Source organism: Ascaphus truei, chromosome 4, assembly GCF_040206685.1.
Source record: "Ascaphus truei isolate aAscTru1 chromosome 4, aAscTru1.hap1, whole genome shotgun sequence".
Lineage (NCBI taxonomy): Eukaryota > Metazoa > Chordata > Amphibia > Anura > Ascaphidae > Ascaphus > Ascaphus truei.
In genome coordinates, this window is record NC_134486.1 from 372,997,961 (window position 1) to 373,021,531 (window position 23,571).

General features: G+C 42.2%; 1 protein-coding gene across 1 annotated transcript in view; it reads left to right on the plus strand.

Annotated features, from left to right (window-relative positions):
• VSNL1 (visinin like 1) overlaps nucleotides 1-23,571 on the plus strand; it is a 179,660-nt gene that overhangs the window by 146,541 nt on the left and 9,548 nt on the right. The window contains exon 3 of the mRNA XM_075598408.1: nucleotides 11,717-11,932. Coding sequence (XP_075454523.1) covers nucleotides 11,717-11,932 — 216 coding nt within the window. The remainder of the gene's footprint in view (nucleotides 1-11,716; nucleotides 11,933-23,571) is intronic.

The following is a 23,571-nucleotide window of genomic DNA, read 5'->3' on the forward strand; positions in this document are numbered from 1 at the left end:
TGAGTTTACATTTCCAGACAGAAAGAATAATAAATACAGACAGTAGGTGCACTGATGAAGCAAACAAAGGGGACCTTTTGTGAAGAGACATTCAGTAGCTTTTTTAATGCATTTAGGAGGTAATTCTGTATATTCCGAAACAGCCGTTCGGACCATTTCTGTCCCCAAATCTCCATTGATGCCAATGAAGGGTCTTGGCCTCTTCAGAGTATGGAGCAGTGTTTTTCAACAGGGGTTCCTAGGAACATTTGGGTTCCTCAGGTGTACCTAAATGTAATTTTCAGGTCATTTGAAAGTTGGACCGAATATAGAATGTACAATGCATCTGATCTCAGACGCGCTATTAGAGAGGGTTGGGGGTTCTTTACAATGCATCTGATCTCAGATGCGCTATTAGAGAGGGTTGGGGTCCCTTACAATGCACCTCATTTCAAATGCCCTATTGAAGAGGGTTGGGGTTCCTTACAATGTATCTGATCTCAGACGCGCTATTAGAGAGGATTGGGGTTGCTTACAATGCATCTGATCTCAGACTCGCTTTTAGAGAGGGTTGGGGATTCTTACAATACATCTGATCTCAGATGCCATATTAGAGAGGGTTTGGGTTCCTTACAATGTATCTGATCCCAGACGCCATATTAGAGAGGTTTGGGGTTCCTCAGAATTTCACAATATAATTATAGGGTTCCTGAACCCAAAAAAGGTTAAAAAAAAAAAAACACTGATATATAGAATTACCCCTATAGTCCTGGAAGGGCGAAGGGTTTCTGATCTGTTCCATTGTACTGTTTGTCTTGCAGCGATGCTTTGAAAAACACAAGTAACCTAAACATAACCACCTATTACTGTGCAGAATTGTTACTCATACTTTTATTATATTCTCTCACAACAGTTGTCGGTAATAAGAACAGTGTTAAAAAAAACATTAATCAAACGTCTGCTTTCTGTGTCAGCGCACCACATACATTAAGTGAAACATGCTGAAACTATATTGTTGAGTGTATGGCCGTAGGGGTAAACAGAAATCCCTGGGCTGAATCCATGTACAATATGCTCATCTGTGTCTTCCTTCTATCACTGCAGCATTTTGTATAGATCAGTATTAGAAATGGAGGAAGCACACAGGAGCCTTGGATAGTGTTCAAAAACACTTCTGTTGTATTAATACATCAGAGCAGGTATACAAACAGTGACGTTTCTGGACAATCCTGTCCTTTCTTCAGACCATACACCTGTACACCATATACCTGCTCTGATGTATTAATGCAGCAGACGTTTTTTTGAACTCTATCCAAGGCTCCTGTGTGCTTCTCCTCCATTTTTAATACTTATCTATACTATACGTGGACCCAGCTTTGAGACACCGGGGTCAACAGAGGGTGAGCACCAGGAGGAAATAGGGTTAATGTATTCTTTATAAGCAGTAGTGTGCCACTCTCACACACCTACTTCCATATTGCAGCATTTTGTAATATAGCATTTCCAACACTGAGTTATTGGAACACAACAGCAAAAAGTACCCCCAGGAGTCTATTTTTTAGCAGGACTTTCTCAAAATGTAGACAATGTAGGCATTTGCTTAGAAATGGTGGACAAAGCTTTGCATAGTTTTCTATGGACCTCTGGCAATAAATAATGTACTTGTGGAACTGACTCATAGCAGGGAGAGATAGATGAGTTCTTAGGTTGTTGATGCACAAGCTTGTGGTTTCAAATCCTGTTCGCATGATGCTTAGGAAATCCCTTTGTCTTTCTGTGCTTTATTTGGAAATATAGTATTTGAAAAAAATCTAAATGTACCTTTGTACATTGTCACTGTAACGGTGTTTCCCCCACCCGATGGGAGATTCTGCCATTACAGCGTGTGTGGTGCATGCTACCTGTTGGTAAGCAGGAGGGCTGAGTTGTCCGCCAATGTTTGTGGGGACCCAGGACAGGCTTCTGGGGTACATACTCGACATAGATCTCTAGTGGTACAGTGCCTCCTTCTGCCGCAGGCTCCAGATGTATGGAGGCGATCTCCTACGGTAGAGCACAGTTTCTTCTCCTTCCCCAGAAAGATCACACACCAGGCAAGAGGTATAATAACTGGAACGGTTTATTCTGTTCAGCTCAATCCAGTCACAGCAGGCCTCTGCCTTATGCAGTCTCTGGTGTTGTATCCAGTTGTAGGATGGTCCCTAGACCTGCACTATGGGTCATGGGCCCCGCAGCAGTCTTGGCTCTTCCCTGATCCTCTCTCAGAATCAGGGGAAAGTTACACACTCACTCTCCCCCTAGGGGGAGAGAAATAGGAAAAGCCAGTATTCAGGCAACCTGTGTGCGACCTGCCTCTCTCAAGTGGAGAGAGGCACTGACTAAATTTGGGTGGCAATCCCCTCCGTACAACCAGGAGGAGGGCACCAGGTCTGACCCAGGATTGGGTAGAACCCAGTCCTGGTTCCACCTCCTCCCCATCACTCAAGAGTACTGCTGGGAGTGGGGACAAACCAATGATAAGTACTGGTAGGCCTGCTCTTACCGGGACTTACTACCAGGGAGGCAGACTGGTAGTCAAGAACCAGTCATAGCTACATCACAAAAAAATGTTTTTGCTGCTTTTATTTCCTTGTAACCATTGCAGGTACACGTATATGCCAGTGTGTGAGGTGGTATATGCATGTGTAATCATTAGCACTAATGTGCGTGTGTATGTGTATGCCTTTATTTACTAGTGTAAGCTTGTGCTTCAGTGAATATATTGACCAAAATATAATTTCACCAACACTGCCAAGAGGCCTTGCGGCAGCTCAGCTATCAAGTTCTGATCATTGGTGGAATCACGCTGCATTAGCAAATGACCCCATGGTTTAGGACAAAATTCACTTGAATGGGGATAGAAGGTGTCTTCCAGAGGAGAAGTTTTTTTATGGTATAGCACTGCTTAGTAAATATGGCTTAATATGTGTGAGCTGGTGTGTGTGTTGAGCTGCTGGTGTGTGTGTGTGTGTTGAGCTGCTGGTGTGTGTGTTTGTGTGTGTAGCTGGTGTGTGTGTGTGTGTGTGTGTGTGTGTGTGTGTGTGTGTGTGTGTGTGTGTGTGTGTGTGTGTGTGTGTGTGTGTGTGTGTGTGTGTGTGTGTGTGTGTGTGTCTTGAGCTGGTGTGTGTGTGTGTTGAGCTGCTGGTGTGCGTATGGAGCTGGTGTATGTGTGTGTGTGTGTGTAGCTGCAGTTTATGTGTGTAGCTGCAAAGTTTGTGTGTGTGTGTATGTATGTACCAGCATTGTGTGTGTGTGTCTGTGTGTGTGTGTGTATGTACCAGCATTGTGTGTGTGTGTCTGTGTGTGTGTGTATGTACCAGCATTGTGTGTGTGTGTGTGTGTGTGTGTGTGTGTGTGTGTGTGTGTGTGTGTGTGTGTGTGTGTGTGTGTGTGTGTGTGTGTGTGTGTGTGTGTGTGTGTGTGTGTGTGTGTGTGTGTGTGTCTCGAGTTAAACACCTATTTGAGGGTCTGGAACAGAGTAACGCCAGAACATCGTTAACGCAAGGTTATGCTACAATAACGTGACATTAAGCCTATGCTAATGAGATATAGAACGGTTGGTTTTTTTTGCATATAATTAGCTGTAAGTCCCCTTTGGCATTAATATGGCCTTAAAGGGTCAACTGTGTGGGGTCACCTCCAATGGTACGGTGTAATAAGCCCTGCCCAGTTCTGTCTGGTGACAGTGAGGGAAAAGGTTCTAGAGGGTAGGTCCCTGGAGGAGTTCACTATGTAGGAGCCTCACTGTGTATAGTGTATATAGGTTAGTGTATAGATGATCCTATAATATAACAAGGCAGGGGTCCCCTTTCTTGTTTTGCAGTTAGGAACAGTGCCCTTCTCAGACACATAGAAATGGCTCATCCCTACTTTCCAATTGTATATAGAGAAAGCCTATGCCTAGTCAGGGCTCCCCAAACCATGACCTCGAGGCACAACAGGATCAGCCCAATAGGAAGGTCCTTAGCTAACTGTTACCCAGAAGTCCACAAACTGGCATTCAGTAACCGAGACTGGGTTACGGAAAACAGCTTGAGAGGAGATAGCACAAGGCCCAGATGGGCCGCCCAAGGGATCGATCTAGGACATTTGGTCACTGCCATTTCGCCGCAACCAAATGGTGGCTGCCGCCGCTTCACCGCAAGTCACCCTGCCGCCGGAACCTGCCACCACCAGACCCTTCGCTGCTAAAGATAAGTGTCTAAACCCCCTACCCTAAGCCCTTACCCTAAACCCCTCTACCCTAAACCCCTCTACCCTAAGCCCCTCTACCCTAAACCCCTCTACCCTAAGCCCTTACCCTAAACCCATCTACCCTAAACCCCTCTACCCTAAGCCCTAACCCTAAAACCCCCTACCCAAAACTCCTTAAATGATCCCCCTACCCTAACTACTAAAAACCTTAAATTAACCCCCTACCCTAACCACTAAAACCCCTTAAATTACCCTCTACCCTAAACAGTAATTAAACTAACTTTAGAAACAGCGAGTGGCAGGGATTCCAGCAGCTGACCGGCTGTGGCAGAGGGTCCTTCTGCGGCAAAGCAGCGAAAGCGTCGTGACCGAATGTCCCATTCCGCAAGGAACAGAGTATCACTGTCACTATAAAAGAAATGGATCAGTTGGGTAACTAACGATGAATAAAACTGCAGTACCTCCCTAGCGTCCCAAAATTGGTGTAGCTAGGGAACAGAAAAGAAACATTACAAACAGCAGAGAGAGCAAAGACTGTACAGATTGCAAAGTGTATGTGACTAAGCATTTATCTACGGCGATAAATAAAACTCCTGTTTGTATGAACAAGGTTCCTGGCGCCCTTCATTACATCTTCAAGGTCCAGCCTGCACGTATTCAGCACCCTGACAAGGTAACAAAGACTGAGCACCGCCATGTAAATAGAGTCTTTGATGTAAACTCCATGAGAGTCGGGCAAGGAGGGTTACATAGCTTTGTGGATTCGGGTTAACCTCAGGGGAAATAATGTCTGTTCCCGATTTATCCAACGTGGTGTTAAGAGTCCAAATTTAACGGAGATTTGTGGATCTAGCTCTAAGTGTATGTATGAAAAACTCTAATTTTGCAAAGTACCTCTGTGTACCTATGAAACGGGCCCTCTGCAGGTATTCCTGTATATTTTATTTTTGTATTCTTCCTTTATTCATCGCAGGATTACAAAAACACAGTATTATATCTGATATTTTGTTCCAGTGATTATTCCTTCTTTTATCTTCATAATAAAATGAATGAGTAAATAAATGAAGACTAACGTCACTAAAGTGAAAAGAAGCTAACACATCAAATGTGAGGTACAGTACAAAAAGGAAAAATAAGGGTGGGAGAAAAATGAAAAACTTTTTCTTGACACATCCTCCAATTAACCGTCATACTGTACCTTGTGCTTCCTTGTGCTTGGTAATAAATCTTATCCTACACACCTTGTTTATTTATTTCTTCAAAAATGCTGTCTTATCTATTACAGCAGTTCCCCATCTTTCAAAGTGGGCCCCCTGAAAAAGCAAAGGTTTCCTATATTTGAAACTACAGCCAGGGCCGGTTTAACCACTAGGCAAACTAGGCAGCTTCCTAGAGTGGCATCATTTGGGGGCTGACAACAAAACTGGGAATTTCATGTAGCAATAAGGGAGGCAGTTGGGACTACTGTCCCAGGCCCGGTGACTTGGGGCCCCGGCCTGGGTACCCTGCCAGCGACCCTAATATGTGCCAGATCCACAGGAGGTGCCTCTCAGAGGGGGTCTGATGGAGGCTGGTGGAACTGAATGTGGCACCTCTGTGGGCCATCTCCCTCCATACTCCAAGGCTGCAAGTAAGCCCACTCTGCCCCCACCCTCCCTCTGTTGTGACCCTCCCTCCGCCTCCCAGGCACATAACTACTCCCCCAGGCACATAATTACACCCCCACCCCCAGTATAATAAGAATGTACAGTCTGTGTTATATTCTCCTTTTAATGTAAAACAATTCTGTAATTAGACAGGCAGAATTTGTATTCATACAAATGCACAATATGAATTTTCAAAAATGAATTGGCGAGGGGGTGGGGGGTCGCGCAAGGCTGAAGGTTTGTTGCCTTGGGCACCTGGTACCACCGGCCCCGACTACAGCTGAATGACTACAATTATTAAGATGCAAAATGTTGCTTTACTCAGACATCAGAAGATTTTTCTCCGAAGGAGTTGTGGCTGCAGCTGTATTAAGGGCAGTTAAAATGAAATTGGAAAAATGGAAAAGCACATAGAGATAGTTATAGATACATTAAGCCTGAGCCTCTAGCCGTAAACGGGCAAGAACAATCATAGCAGAAATCTTACTCTACCCATTGCTCGATTGTCCCACAAACATTTAAGAGTGAGCATGGAATTGATTTGCTTTCTGTGCATTTGGTTTTGCTTTGTTTTTTTCTCAATCAATATTGGCACAAGAGATCAAAGATTGGATTTCAATGAATGCATCTTCTCATATCACCATGCTGCAGGGCAGTGGCATCTGACCAAACTTCATCTAAAATAAGTTCAATTTAATTTGATGAAATTCATTTGCTCAAAATGATTCCCCCCTTGTCATTATATTATAGGTCATTACATTGTTGTTAGAATATGTATTTGTAATAGCATATAAAAAAAAGGTAGCTTAAGAGTTAAAAGGAATGGCATGAAAAAACGTATAGACATATTACATTCTAACCCTTTAGGTTAGCACACGTATTGTTTCATAAAATGTAACCCTTTAGGCACTGCATACATGGTACACACTACACGCTCTTGGCTGCAGCACTTGTGTGTTCTCTCTTCTCTCTTCGCAGTGGGAGAAATACATGAGACAGTATAATGGTAGGATCTACTGAATTGGGTCTATAGGAAACTATACTTGCTGGGATCAGTCACACAGTTTTGTTAGCAATGAGTAGGTAATGAGATTTATTAATTAGGGGTTTGCAGAACACATATGTTTTGGCAGGGGGTGCACAATGTAAGAAAGGTTGGGTACCACTGGCATAGATAACTTTTTTCTTTACCGTTCAACACATTGGTAAACAAGGAAAATGTGCTAAAAGGAATCATTCCGTTTTGCATGGTAACAGGATGGCATTGAGCATGGCAGTGTGTAAACTGAGGCATTTACAGAGAGTGGCAACTTACACAATATTTACTCAAGTACTGTAGGTCCCACACTGTAAACACATACAGAACTCGCAACATTATTCTTGTTACTATTATTTCTTTAATTTATTTTTTTCCTCTGGAGACCTCACGTGATTTATATATACTGTCCCATTCTGCAAGGAACAGAGTATCACTGTCACTATAAAAGAAATGGATCAGTTGGGTAACTCACGATGAATAAAACTGCAGTACCTCCCTAGCGTCCCAAAATTGGTGTAGCTAGGGAACAGAAAAGAAACATTACAAACAGCGGGGAGAGCAAAGACTGTACAGATTGCAAAGTGTATGTGACTAAGCATTTATCTACGGCGATAAATAAAACTCCTGTTTGTATGAACAAGGTTCCTGGCGCCCTTCATTACATCTTCAAGGTCCAGCCTGCACGTATTCAGCACCCTGACAAGGTAACAAAGACTGAGCACCACCATGTAAATAGAGTCTTTGATGTAAACTCCATGAGAGCCGGGCAAGGAGGGTTACATAGCTTTGTGGATACGGGTTAACCTCAGGGGAAATAATGTCTGTTCCCGATTTATCCAACGTGGTGTTATGAGTCCAAATTTAACGAAGATTTGTGGATCTAGCTCTAAGTGTATGTATGAAAAACTCTACTTTTGCAAAGTACCTCTGTGTACCTATGAAACGGGCCCTCTGCAGGTATTCCTGTATATTTTATTTTTGTACTCTTCCTTTATTCATCGCAGGATTACAAAAACACAGTATTATATCTGATATTTTGTTCCAGTGATTATTCCTTCTTTTATCTTCATAATAAAATGAATGAGTAAATAAATGAAGACTAACGTCACTAAAGTGAAAAGAAGCTAACACATCAAATGTGAGGTACAGAACAAAAAGGAAAAATAAGGGAGGGAGAAAAATGAAAAACTTTTTCTTGACACATCCTCCAATTAACCGTCATACTGTACCTTGTGCTTCCTTGTGCTTGGTAATACATCTTATCCTACACACCCTGTTTATTTATTTCTTCAAAAATGCTGTATTATCTATTACAGCAGTTCCCCATCTTTCAAAGTGGGCCCCCCGAAAAAGCAAAGGTTTCCTATATTTGAAACTACAGCCAGGGCCGGTTTAACCACTAGGCAAACTAGGCAGCTTCCTAGAGTGGCATCATTTGGGGGCTGACAACAAAACTGGGAATTTCATGTAGCAGTAAGGGAGGCAGTTGGGACTACTGTCCCAGGCCCGGTGACTTGGGGCCCCGGCCTGGGTACCCTGCCAGCGACCCTAATATGTGCCAGATCCACAGGAGGTGCCTCTCAGAGGGGGTCTGATGGAGGCTGGTGGAACTGAATGTGGCACCTCTGTGGGCCATCTCCCTCCATACTCCAAGGCTGCAAGTAAGCCCACTCTGCCCCCGCCCTCCCTCTGGTGTGACCCTCCATCCACCTCCCAGGCACATAACTACTCCCCCAGGCACATAATTACACCCCCACCCCCAGTATAATAAGAATGTACAGTCTGTGTTATATTCTCCTTTTAATGTAAAACAATTCTGTAATTAGACAGGCAGAATTTGTATTCATACAAATGCACAATATGAATTTTCAAAAATGAATTGGCGAGGGGGTGGGGGGTCGCGCAAGGCTGAAGGTTTGTTGCCTTGGGCACCTGGTACCACCGGCCCCGACTACAGCTGAATGACTACAATTATTAAGATGCAAAATGTTGCTTTACTCAGACATCAGAAGATTTTTCTCCGAAGGAGTTGTGGCTGCAGCTGTATTAAGGGCAGTTAAAATGAAATTGGAAAAATGGAAAAGCACATAGAGATAGTTATAGATACATTAAGCCTGAGCCTCTAGCCGTAAACGGGCAAGAACAATCATACAGTAGCAGAAATCTTACTCTACCCATTGCTCAATTGTCCCACAAACATTTAAGAGTGAGCATGGAATTGATTTGCTTTCTGTGCATTTGGTTTTGCTTTGTTTTTTTCTCAATCAATATTGGCACAAGAGATCAAAGATTGGATTTCAATGAATGCATCTTCTCATATCACCATGCTGCAGGGCAGTGGCATCTGACCAAACTTCATCTAAAATAAGTTCAATTTAATTTGATGAAATTCATTTGCTCAAAATGATTCCCCCCTTGTCATTATATTATAGGTCATTACATTGTTGTTAGAATATGTATTTGTAATAGCATATAAAAAAAAGGTAGCTTAAGAGTTAAAAGAAATGGCATGAAAAAACGTATAGACATATTACATTCTAACCCTTTAGGTTAGCACACGTATTGTTTCATAAAATGTAACCCTTTAGGCACTGCATACATGGTACACACTAAACGCTCTTGGATGCAGCACTTGTGTGTTCTCTCTTCTCTCTTCGCAGTGGGAGAAATACATGAGACAGTATAATGGTAGGATCTACTGAATTGGGTCTATAGGAAACTATACTTGCTGGGATCAGTCACACAGTTTTGTTAGCAATGAGTAGGTAATGAGATTTATTAATTAGGGGTTTGCAGAACACATATGTTTTGGCAGGGGGTGCACAATGTAAGAAAGGTTGGGAACCACTGGCGTAGATAACCTTTTTCTTTACCGTTCAACACATTGGTAAACAAGGAAAATGTGCTAAAAGGAATCATTCCATTTTGCATGGTAACAGGATGGCATTGAGCATGGCAGTGTGTAAAATGAGTGATGATCCAGGGCTCCACGGGTTTTTCAGCAAAAGTGTTTATTCATGATACACAACGTTTTGGCCACACATAGGCCTTTATCAAGTGACTGCTACTAGTCACTTGCTAAAGGCCTATGTGAGGCTGAAACGTTGTGTATCATGAATAAACTCTTTTGCTGAAAAACTCGTGGAGCCCTGGATCATCTCTCTTTTTGCTGTATACCTGGATTGGTGCAGATAGGCCATCCCTGAACCAGGAGCTCCGCCTTTGTGCGCAAGTATCGCATATTTTTCCTTGCATTTATTTGCACTGTTTTGGGGTGCAACACACCCATACACCTTTGCAGTGTGTAAAATGAGGCATTTAAAGAGAGTGGAAACTTACACAATATTTACTCAAGTACTGTAGATCCCACACTATAAACACATACACAACTCGCAACATTATTCTTGTTACTATTCTTTCTTTAATTTATTTTTTTTCCTCTGGAGACATGAAGTGATTTATATATATGTATTGTTTAATTATAGGTAGATATGTATGTCTAGAGGACCTACAGCGATAAATCAGAAAGCTCTTTGAAGCAGTTAAGAAGGTTGTCCTCCCATAGGTATCTCGGGAAGACCAAAGTGAGTTTAAACAAGTATGTATACTCCACAAAGATCAAAATAAATCAAGTGGAAGAAAAAGAAAACTAACTACCTAGACCAGCATGCATCAATGGAGAGGAACAGGGAGGAAGTCAATAGGAGGATAAAGTGCATTTTTAAACAATCTTTCAAGGTCACCTTCCACTGTGCCTTACAAGTTAAATGTTTGACCTGCATATTCTTTCTGTGCTCACATATAGATGTGAAACTTGGTCCCCAAATGCAAAGATAATTCAGATGCTTCTGACAACTCAAAGAAGCATGGAGAGAAGTACGTTGGGTATTTACACGGAGACAGGAAATAGAATGAATGGGTTAGAGAGCAAACAAAAGTCTGTGACATCACAAGGGAGAAGAAATAAAAATGACAGTGGGCCGAACATATTGCATGAAGAAATGACCATGGTTAGTCAAATGTGGTACGCAACTGGATTGCTAAGGGTATTAAAAGACCAAGATGATGACGAAGATGAGGAAATTTGTGGAAGAGAGGCTTTCAACCACAGTAACTGGAAGATCATTAGGGGGGCCTTCATCCAGCAGTGGATCAACAAGAGCTGAAGATGTTGATAATTTATTATGATGATGATGATTAACCAGTACAAGTACTGGTTATTCCTACTTCTACTTGTGCAAACCCATTCAACTGAATAGCAGTTGTTAAGGATTCTAACCAATATTAACTGAAACACAAAAATAAGAATATGTACTATCCAATAGGAACTGGATTGAAATGTGGATCAAACCTTTATGCATATTTAACGCTTTTCTTGGTTGAATTATTGGAACATCTTAATTTTGATAGATTTTGCTATGAAACTTTCCTTCATTAATAACATATACCTACAATTAAGTTACTGTTTTTTCATGCCTACTATGAACCACTCTCCGTGGTGTAGTCAGAAAAAAGTGGCTGTATTGTGCCAGACTTTCTGGTCAAAGCCGGCCACCATGAGGGTCGCTGAGTGGCCTACAGGTCTTGACACCTTCTTGGAACTGGGAGATTCCCACTATTATCAACACAAATAATCTCGTTTATAATTGAAATACAGTTCATCTTTGTTCTTTGGTGTAGATCCTTATGAAATATGTGGGAATGTATAGGTTGTAGCATTGTTAGGTCTAATAATTACTATTGTATTACTAATTGTATGCATGCAACATATCTTAAGACTCTAATATATAACTGATATCTATTTGTTTTCTCTCTGCAGTTTTTCCCATATGGAGATGCATCAAAATTTGCCCAACATGCATTCAGAACCTTTGATAAAAATGGGGACGGGACCATTGACTTCAGAGAGTTTATCTGTGCATTGTCCATCACTTCAAGGGGAAGCTTTGAACAGAAACTCAATTGGGCCTTCAATATGTATGATTTGGATGGTGATGGTAAAATTACCAGAGTGGAAATGCTGGAGATCATAGAGGTAAGAAGGATGCATTATGGGCCATGTTTACTAAACAGTGCTCTGCCTTATGACACATTACAGACCATTTATTTGGATGGGCTGCAAGGCATCTTGGGCAAGGCGTTTCTTATGAGGGCCCGTGTTTCTTTCTATGTTTGTCAGTAACATATTCATGGGTTTAATAAATACCGATATTGTGAAGTGGACAAAAAACGGAGAGGGGAAATAGTGCAGCAGATGCTAACCTAAGGGTTAATGTATAGAGATTGGATACTATACGACTATATGATTTCACATGCATTGGGAAAAATAATGCTACTTGTGAAATTGTGTATTTTTTTTTTTTACTGTAATGCTTTAGTGCATTGTGTAATGTATGGGTCTGCAACCTCAAGCTTAGGTTTATAGGTGAAGATTTTCAGGGCTTAACCTCTGAACACATGTGCTATTCTACACCAAAACTACTAAATGCCAGCATCACTTAGTGTCCAAGCTCACACCCATTCATTTTTTTCATATAAATGACTCTTCTCTGGTATCGGCAGAGAGCATTTTGCCCAAGAAATACAACAACTCTTTAATTTCCACATTTATTGATACAAATATTTTACCAGGATTGATATTGAGATATCATTCTCATTTCTAAGTAGGCACTAGGGTACAAACAGGACAGATCCATCAATAATATGCATGCTTGACTTGTAATTGTGCTCAGGATCTGAATTTGCTGTCAGTTTGGGGGATAATAATCAGATTGCAGACATGTCTGAGACATGTGAATGTACCCACAAGTGCAATTTTTATTTGGGGATAATAATGACATCTTTATGATGATTCCAGAAGTTGGGCAATCAGGAAGAGAATGAAGAACATTCAGAATTGGGGACGGTAGACCAGGTTTCTGGTATACAGATATGCGGTTCGTCATTGTTCAGTGTTACTGTAGTATCCAGAAAGTTAACTAGTTTGGCTGAGTAATCTATTTTAGTTTAAATGATGGATAGAATGAGCTGAAGGACTTGTGAAAATGTTTAAGATTTTCTTCTTCCCCTGTCCATGTTACAAACATATCATCTATATATCTATACTATTTCTAAGGCTAGTGGTGGTACTGTATGTGGCTAGATCTGCCATATAAAGATTGGCATGTTGCGGAGCGATCCTGGATTGCAGTCCCCATTGGCTGCAGGTACCTTCCCTAGTTGAGTGTGAAGAGGACTTGAGTTGAGGATGTAGTCTTTCAGTTTGGTAATGACTTCAGCAATGCCTTTCTGGTCCAGGGAAGATGTTGAAATGAATGTGAAGCATGTATCAATGCCATCTTTGTGAGGGATGTTACTGTACAGGGATTTTACATCCATGGTTACCAGTAGTGCGGGGGTGGCCAACTCCAGTCCTCAAGAGCCACCAACAGGCCAGGTATTGGGGATATCCCTGCTTTAGCACAGGTGGCTCAGTCATTCTGACTAAGGCAGGGATATCCTTAAAACCTAACCTGTTGGTAGCCCTTCAGGACTGCAGTTGACCTCCCCTGCAGTAGTGTGTTGGGTGGTAGTTGTTTAATATGGTTCCGTTTCCTCAGGAATCTATGGCATCTTGTATGAAGCCGTTAGTGTTCACGACTAGTAGTTTGAGAACACCCTCAACTAGGCCTGATATTTGTTCAGCGAGTGTATCCATAACAGTTACAATCAATCTGCCTGGGCTTCCCGGTTTTTGGATTCTGGGCAGCATGTAAATGGTACCATCTGCAGGTTTGTTAGATATTATTGGCTCCAATTTTTGGTTGCAGGTGATTTGGGAATGGTTTCAGAAGATTCCGGAGTTGCTCGTTGTATTTCTGGGTTGGATTGTGGATCAGTTTCTTGTAGTAGATGCCTCTCACCTTCCCCGGTGTATTTATTTGTATCCATAGCCACCACTGTACCTCCTTGACCTTCAGATTTGATGGCGATACTGTGGTCGTTTCACAGTTTGTATTGCAGCTCTCTCCATGGGGCGAAAGGTTATACATTGTTTTTTTCTGCTGTATTGGTACAGTACAAGTAAAGAAACTCACAACCTGAACCTCTCTGCTGTATGTACCTGTCTACATTGTTGTTGTTGTTGTCTAGTTGGTGGTGTATAGTAGGTATTCCTCCTCTTGTTATATTGCATCATTGTGGAGGTGGTCTCTTTCTTGTATAAATATTATTTCAGTGTCAATCTGATGGAGAATGCTTCTATTTCTGAGAATAATTGGATCTGATCCGGATGTTAGTCTCTTACAGAGAACAGAGATCTCATCTGTTGACAGTTCATAATCAGAAAAGTTTGTCCTGTAACGCCCAGGCAGGCTCTGTTCTTCTTCGTTCATTAGAAGTATCTGTTCTGAAGAGTAATTTAAGATTTTTATTTCCATACTGGTTGCTTTTACAGTAGTATTGTTAATTGGCATTTTGCTGCTTTGAAATACATTCTCTTTTATCCATGGCCGGCTCTTATAAGGAGAGAGGCATTGTACTTTCTTCTGTTTTCTCTTGATTGAGTCCCTTTGTAGTATCTTGTGCAAAGCTTGCATTTCTTCTCCCATTTGATCAGCATTCGCCATACTCTGTACTTGCAGGGTTGGGAGCATTATATTTTTGGGGAATTTAATTATGTTTCTTTCCATAGAGTTGATGAATCGCTAATTTCTTAGTTTCTTGCTGGCGCGTTTCCAGAGATCTTCAGCAAATGGTGAATCGTGTGTTGTTAAATGTGGGTTTTTAGTCCTAAGTCCATTGGGAATCAGGTTCCTTCTGATAGGAAGTAAATGTCACTTTTAAGTTGTGTTTCCCTTGTAATCAGTTTTGCACTATTGCACTGGAATAACACCGCTGATTCAATTTCATTCAAGGACTTAGTAAGCAACATATCTCTGTAACTAGCTTCCCTAAAAAGGTGGAACGCCCCTTTATAGTAACATTTTTACCTAAGAGCTTTCTGTGGAAAAATTGCTACTAAAAAAAAAAAAAAGAATTGAAGGCCTGATTTATTCTGTTCTCACTGGGTAATTCACGTTCTTCCCTACAAACTCTATAACATGCGCGGTCGGCAAACACGCTTCGTGTATGCACAGTCTGAGCTCGCCAGGGGGATCCAAAAGCTGGAACAGCACCCGAAAAAGTCGGGACAGAACCCTAAAAAACAGGACATCTGTTAAAAGTTCTTCTATTTGACTGATTTTTTTTTTAATGTCACTTATCTGCTTTTATCATATTAAAGATGCTGTTAGTTTACGTTCGACCTACAAGGGACTGCCCCTTTACCATACAGAATTGCTCAAGTTTAATTGTCAATTAATCAATGTATATATCAAGGATTGCTTTGATGCATTCCACTTTTCTATAGATGTGGATGCACCAAACAGAATGTAAGAACCTTGTTAATCACGTTGCTTACATGGGGTGTACTGTACATTGTTGACCAAGAAGGTTTATATCTCCTAGTGGTGACCAACGCCAGTCCTCAAGGACCACCAACAAGTCACGGTTTAAGGCTATCCCTGCTTCAGCACAGGTGGCTCAGTCATAATGACTGAGCCACTAATTCAGCCACCTGTGCTGAAGCAGGGATATCCCTAATACCTGACATGTTGGTGGTCCTTGAGGACAGGAGTTGGCCGCCCCTGCAGAACTTTTGGACAAGTGAAACGTGCATGTGCAGTGTAGAACATGATTTCGGGGAGGGAGTCAGCGCGTCAGGAGGGCACATTGCATTTTAAACTCTTTGCCCTGCAGTGATGATAAAATAAAAATTCAGCAGCAAACAAGTTGGTAAGCGACGTATGTAATTAGGCAGGTTATCCAAGCAACTTGTTTAGATGAAATAGGAGAAATTTGCATGATGTTTGCACTTCCCTGGAGCGTTACCCAGGATCGATCTTAGGTAAAAACAGGAAAAGAAAGTGGGGCAGCATGGATTGTTGATTTAAATGGAATTAGCATGACTATGCCACTAAATATTAGTTTAAAGGTGTAAAAGGTGTTCTTTATCAACCAATAATCATGCGAAACCAATAGAAATGTATAAAACACATTCTTTATAATTGAGGCTTTTTTTTTGCCATTTATAATAATTAAGGGTCATGTATGCTATTGGCACCTCAGTCTTTCAGAAAATGATATGATTTGACACAATTCTGTGTTTAACTTTCCCAGTAAGTTTAACAGGAATATCACTTAGACCTGGCTTTTCTCTTACTGTAATCAGGTACATTATATTTTGGGATTCCTCAGAGCGTTATTCTAGATGAAATAACCTACAGCACATGGAAGGGTTTTATGTAACACCTTTGAGATGCCTATGACGTGTTTCTGGTGACAATGCAGCCTGCCTCGTTTCCTGGCTTTAATGGAAGCCATCACATTGGGCGTTGAATACAGTGTGTGTGTGCGCATTCAAAAGGTTTCTAGCAAGAATAAGTACTACAAAGACTTTAATGAGGATTACGTACTGAAAGCATAGAAACGAGAGGGTTGCTGATTAGGAGCAGCTTGAGTTTCTTTGTAAGGTACAGTACATAGGCCACTGACAAGGTTAAAGTGTTATGTTGGGAATTATAATAGTAATCACAGATTATGCCAATTGACGCAGCTTCCCCATTCAGGTGCTGTTAAAAATCAATGTGTGTTCGTCATATTATGCTCGTAAAGAAATGCTTTGCGACTCCTCAAATAGGAGATACATATACAAAGTAACTACGCACTGCTATGTATAGTCAAAAGTACCATCAAGTCCACGTGAAATGGCCCAAAGGGATAGGTCATTAACTCCTCTCCAAAATACACCATAATAATGCCAAAGACTCATATAACTCACAGTTTAATAATAAATGACAGCAGTGAATCAATAGTATCAATAGAATCAATAGCATGAAAAACAATATGTGGAAAAAGTCAATATAAATGTAAAGCCGTAAAAAAACTCAAAAAAATAAATGTGAAAAAGTGAATATAAAAGAGAAATGTAAAAAATCCATCAAACGAATTAAACACAAAATATAATGAACATCCTCTATCATGTGTGTACAATTCTAAAGTAACTACAACACTAGATGAAATGTGATACCACAATTATTACTTATTCATAATGTGCATCATTCAATCCATAATTCATGAGATTAAGACTGTATTAAAACTTTTTGACAGTACAGTCGAATAATACATTTTCATGTAAATGTATTCTTAGCGGACCGCAAAAATCACCTCCCTTAATTCAAGCAGCAATACGGGTTTCTCCCCTATTTTTTTTTCTGTATGTATGTAAAGCATGTGACAATTTAGATTTCTACATTCTTACCTACTTTAAACTGGCAATCGTTCGGTGATCCGAACAAAATGGCCGCCTTTCAGTTTCAATCAATCTTTCAGTCAGTGTAACTCAGCAGCTACAATGTAATATTCCTACAGTGACATTGATTATTGTTACAGTTTCCAGCTCAAACTGCTGGGAGCATTGGCAACAAATGATCACAAACAGGAAAGTGTTGCAAAGATCTTGCAATGCTGGAGAGTTAAGCTAAAATCGTCTATAGATAATTAAAGGAAGCTCATTACATTAAAACTAATTAAAAATGGCATTGAGTTGAATTTGAAAAAACAATCACTTAATACTACAGAACTGATTTATTAAAAAATACAAAAAACACATAAGATTTCACGTTTTGCTGCTATAAATGTTAGTGTCTGGTGGTTACAATTAGCGTTTGTTCACATTGTGTAGTATTAGACAAGCATCTGAAACCGACTGCTGTGTGCTTTCAGGGAGGACTGGAAAGGGCAGTGTTCTTCTTTACACCTGCAGTAGGATGTGAAATCTCTGACCCAACTTGGTCCTTATATTTTTATAGATACTCCTGTGTCTCTTCCAAGCATCGTTGAGTTCCCAAAGGCTGCGGCCACGCTGCCGCTGAGCAGGCGGGTGCGGTCACGCTGGCTGCGATGAAACACATTGCAGCAGTGTGTGTGACCAGCGTGAGCAAGCGCCTGGCATGCGCGGCACTTAGCTGCTTGCCAAGAAAGCAAATTTGAATTTGCCGTTTGCGCCGCCACCGCGCATGAGCACCTGCACGCTTAGCGCCACCCTGGCCTCAGAGAGGCTGCCGCTGAGCTCGCTCATGCTTGAGAGCGGTGACATCACCAACTCTCCAAGCATGAGTGATCGCTGTCCTGCAATAATTCTGGAGCGGGGTGGGGCATGGCTATTAAAGGAGGGGCGTGTCATTGGCTGAATCGGGGCTGTGTGTGTCTCTGTGTGTGTCTCTGGGTGTCTCTGTGTGTGAGTGTGTGTGCTCTGGGAACATACTGAACACATAGCCCCCCTTCCACCTCTCTCCGCTCAGTCCCTCCCCCCCCCCACCCTTCCACCTCTCTCTGCTCAGCCTATACTGCCTCTATCTCCCCATTGGTCAGAGCAGTGTCATGTGACCCTGCTCTGCGCTAAAAAGACAAATTAAACTGTCTCCCCAAGCACAAAGCTTGAGAGAGCTTCAGTGCCAGCGCACGAGCGCACCTGCTGCGTGAGCAGGGATGTGAGCATTTATTTTGCAAGTAGTAACCTCGGCAAGCGCCGCGCGCTCAGCGCTAGCATGAACGCAGCCTAAGGCTGGGATCATAGTACCTGCGTGACGGAGCGCATAGCCTGGCACACTCCTGCAGCCCCAGCGATCTGTGAACTTGGCTGCAGGAAAATGGGGGGGGGGGGGTTCCGGACGCGTCACACCGCTGGTTCGCCCTCATTGGCTGAACCTCTCCCATGACACAGACGTCACGCGGCTGCGCCTGGACAGACACATTTTTTTGTCCTCAAAACGCATCTGCGCCATTGCACTACATCGTGTGCGTGCGTGCGTGCGCGCACTAGAAATGGCCTCATAAGAATGAAACAGTTTGTGTTTGTCGCGCGCGTGCGATCCCATGCACAATAATCCCAGCCTTACCATATTAGCTTCTTTGCTGGGAGGCTTTTCCACAAACATTCAGTACAAGAGCAGGGTCCACCATTACTCTTTCAGTGAAGAAGCCCTTCCTCATGTCCGCTGAGCCTAGCACCCTGTAGAGTTAGACCTCTTGCCCTTTTTCGCTTCCAACCTGTACCTTGTTTATACCCTTCATGTATTCAGTGGCCTAAGTGCATTAAAACAAGTTTGACCCAAACCTGCTAATAATAAATAAGGTAACAGAGTAATTTGAACCTCATTTTAGAAGGGTTTACATTTACATTCTGAAATATGTATCCTACACAGAGTTCCTTTTATGGATAAATATATCTTACTTGATCTATTTTACACAAAACCGAGTTTAATATGAAAATAAAAGTAGGGTACTCCATACCCCCTGGATGATGTGTTTGATAGTATCTGTTATACCAACACTCTTTCCTGACCTACTTTTTTTGTAGTACCGGTATATGTAGAATACAAGATGGGCACTTCAAATTTGGTGTCAAATATCGTGTTCTTGTATCATAACCAACGTTTCGCCTCCTGACAGGCAGTGCCCACCTTCTACATACCCAGCATCTATTTGAACCGTGCAAGGGGTCCCCTTGATATAATTGGAGTTCACAAGATTTCTTTCCTATTTTTGCTAACTTTTTTTTGTAGACCATGCAGTACTTTACTTGCTATTCTCTGCAAAACCTTCATTTTATTTATGTACATTTATAAACGTGATCTCCAAAACTGAACACAGAACCTTAGTTGAGGTTGTCCCAATGATCTATAAATTATCATGACATTGCCTTCTTTCTGCTTTTGCTGCCTTTCCCCACTACCTGAAATCCTATTGGCTTTCCCCGCTGCTTTGTCACATTGTTTAATTTCCACCTGACCTGACTCTTGCATTCTTATCCAAGTGGTTGTTTCCAATCTTGTACCATTCATCATGTATTCTGTCTCTGGGCTTTTGTGGCCCAAGTGAATTCTCCACTTTTTGGCATTCAACTGTAATTTACAGTCTCTTTACCATGCCTCTAATTTACCTAAATCAGTGTTTCCCAATTAAATTTAGTCGTGGAACCCTTTTTGATTTTGTTCAACAAAATGGAACCCTTTAAATATTTTTAGCGTAGCACATAAAAAATAAAAAAAAGAAATCCGCCGCAGGCGAAAATTTTTCTTGGTTCAAGATCAAGTACCTTTAAATTGAAAGTAAATTTTTTCCAGGGGGAAGGCAACTACACGTTTTGTCCTCTTTCATGTCCCATAAATAAATGCAGCCGCCCTGTATACGTGCCCGTCAGGGGGAAAAAATGATAAGGTTTTACTCTTAATTATATGATAATTATAGCATCAGATTCTTTGTTTATTATTATGGTGTAGGGGGGAAGGGAGCCCGCAGTGGTGTTGGCGTCTCCGTCCCTCCTGGCTGCTGCAATTTTTAAATGTTTTATTTTTTCGCAAAACACTTAATTTTACCTCACGGAACGCCAGGGTTTTTTATAAGTCCCCCACTGTCCCAATACATTTTTAAAAGACCTCAGAGTTCCACGGAACCCCATTTGGGAAATGCTGCTCTACAATACACGTGTTACTCCTTTACTATACAACACACACATATATAATATATATACTATATACATACACATATACACAAACACACCTCTCACTCCTTCCTATACTCTCCCATACATTTCCCCTCACTCTTTCCTATACACTTCCCCTCACTCCTTCCTATACTCTCCCATACACTTCCCCTCACTCCTTCCTATACTCTCCCATACACTTCCCCTCACTCCTTCCTATACACTTCCCCTCACACCTTCCTATACTCTCCCATACACTTCCCCTCACTCCTTCCTATACTCTCCCATACACTTTCCCTCACTCCATCCTATACACCTCCCCTGCTCACTCACACCTTTCTATACTGCCATACACTTTCCTTATAAGTAGATATCCTATGCGCCCTCCTCTCCTGCCACTGCTCTCCTGCTCCGGCGCGAGCTGTAACCGCCACTGTCTCCACCCTCCCTCCTCGCGCTCCCTTCTCATGCACCTCGCTCTCCACTTTCTTCACCGGCAGCTTTTGCCACGGGTCAGCCAGCTGCGCTAGCGGCATCTTCCCCGAACGAGCAGCGTGCAGAGCCGGGGCTTCCCGCACGAGCCTCAGTGGAGCAAACAGTCTATCTCTTCGTGGCTGCTCACCCTCTCCACAGCCGCTATGGGGAAGTGGGAGGAGAGGGGGGTGGAGGAGAGCCATGGTGGAACCCCTGGGACTGCTCCGTGGAACCCCAGGGTTCCACAGAACCCCTTTTGGGAAACACCGACATAAATCATGCATCATTTTGCTTACCCCTCCAGTGTCCATCCTGTTGCAGGTTTCTGTGGCATCTCATTTTTCTACTTTCCAGTCCTTCTGCAATGTCACAAATGTCACAACACAATAGAAAGCTCCCGTCCAAGTATTGATCCCTGAGACACTCCATTCATCACATTCCCTCCTTGGATTCAACTCAATTTAGGACAAGTTTCTGAAGCGTATCCTTCAGCCAAGGATATCCACCACCTGAGTTCTTCTCTGCAAATGCTAGTGAGGCAGAACCTTGAAAGGTTCACTTTTCTAATACTATAGTTTGAGAGAAAAAAATGGTTATTAATTGCACCTTTTAATAAACTTTACACTCTGTGCAGTGACTCCAACCTGCCTCCCTTACACTGCAGCACGTCTGTGATATCTGCTGGTCATTTATTAAATCTTTTATTATTTGAGGATAGACTAAAACAAGACGTATAGATATGAGTATATTTAAATATATATATATATACTGTCGGTACATACTATTGCAACATAGTGACAAGGCGCCACCTGAAAGAATAAAAACAGGCTCCTGCATACTTTTTTTTCAAATGTATTAGCGATTATAATAGTTATAACATGGAGCTATGCTATGCAGTGAAGGCAAATTTTAGTTGTCCTTTATACTACTAAACATCGGCGCGTTAAATAGGCAAACCAAGGCGGTGGATGTTTTTGCGAATGTTTTTTTTTATATAAGGTTGAAGCAGGGTTCTCCAGGAGCTGAACCCTGTTAATTTCAGTTCCGGGCATCTCCTGCCTGCCGGAAGTACTTTCCTGCAAATTAGGTGCCAGTAGCTGCTCTCAGCTCCCAGGGTTCATAATATGTCCACTGTTCAGCTATTTCCAGGCCTGCGGGCTAATAGGAAGCTGTGACATCATCGGCGCGGCTTCCTATTGGCCCATGTGATACCGGTGCTTCATACCTGAAATCCCTGCTTGCTGAGCCAGAGCAGCTACTGGCACCTACTTCGGAGGTAAGTATCTCCGGAATTAGGGGGTCCATGTAGCTGAAATTAACTTTATTTAGCTCCAGAAAAGCAGGGAGTCTATAAAGTTAATTTCAGCTACAGGGACCCCTAATTCCGGAGATACCTCCGATGGTAGTGGGGACACGGGATCAGGCTTCTGGGGTTCATACCCCACATATATATTTAGCAGTGCAGCGTCTCCATCTGCCGTAGGCTCCAGGAACTGGAGGTGATCTCCTACGTTAGAACTTATTACCTCTCCCCACAGTAAGGTCACGCACCAGGCAGGAGGTATATGCAAACAGGAACGGGTTTATTATCTTCTGTACAGCAGTTACACGGCAGGCTTCTGCCTAATGCAGTGCTCTCAGCTCTCACTGAAGGATGGTCCTTGCACCGTCACTACAGGCCAAGGGCACCCGCAGCCATCCTAGCTCTTCCCCACCTTCCTAGCAGAGGCAGAGGTTTGGTCCACACTCACTCTCCCCCGGAGAGAAGAGCACAAGGGAAGGCCCCAATCTCAGGCTCACAGTTGTGTGACTTGCCTTCCTCAGAGGGGGAAGGACACTAAATTTAGGGCGGTCCTGCCTTTAAGTACTGTCAGGAAGAGGGCACCAGGTCTGGCTCATGATTGGTCATGCCAAGGTGCACCACCCTGAGGAAGATCCCCCTGTGGGATCGAAACGTTGGAGTTATGTGCTGTATTTAATACATTTATTTTCATTCACCTGAGTGCTGTCTCCCTTTTTGCTGCTATGCGGTAATGTATACTTTTATTATTTATATGGGACATGCACCTATTCATTATTGAATTTCTATTGGAGTGCCAGTGATTTTTTATCACACATATATATATATATATATATATATATATATATATATATATATATATATATATATATATACCACTGTCATTAAGGTTATGGTGGGTAAAAAAGTGACAAAAACCCTCCACAGTAAAGCATAAAGCAACTGTAAATATTACTGTATGTTCATTTGCATGTCTTAGACAGGTCTGCAACCCTGTCTTTCCCCATTGTCACCCAGCATACAGCGCTTCCACTGCAGCAAGGGATTCTGGGAAATGACATGCAAATGAGCACTCAGTGCCACCTTTTGTCTCAAGCTCGTATTACACAAGCCAATCCTCAAGCCACTGCATGCTGTTTTAAACACAGCTTTTAAACAGAGGCTGGGATGAGATGCAAAGCCATTAGACCTACTCACATACATGTTTCAACCTTGATGGGTATCATCAGTGTGAGGCTGGTCTTAATGGCAAGCAGGTTTGAGACTAGACTAGGTAATCACCACTGTCATTAAGGTTATGGTGGGTAAAAAAGTGACAAAAACCCTCCACAGTAAA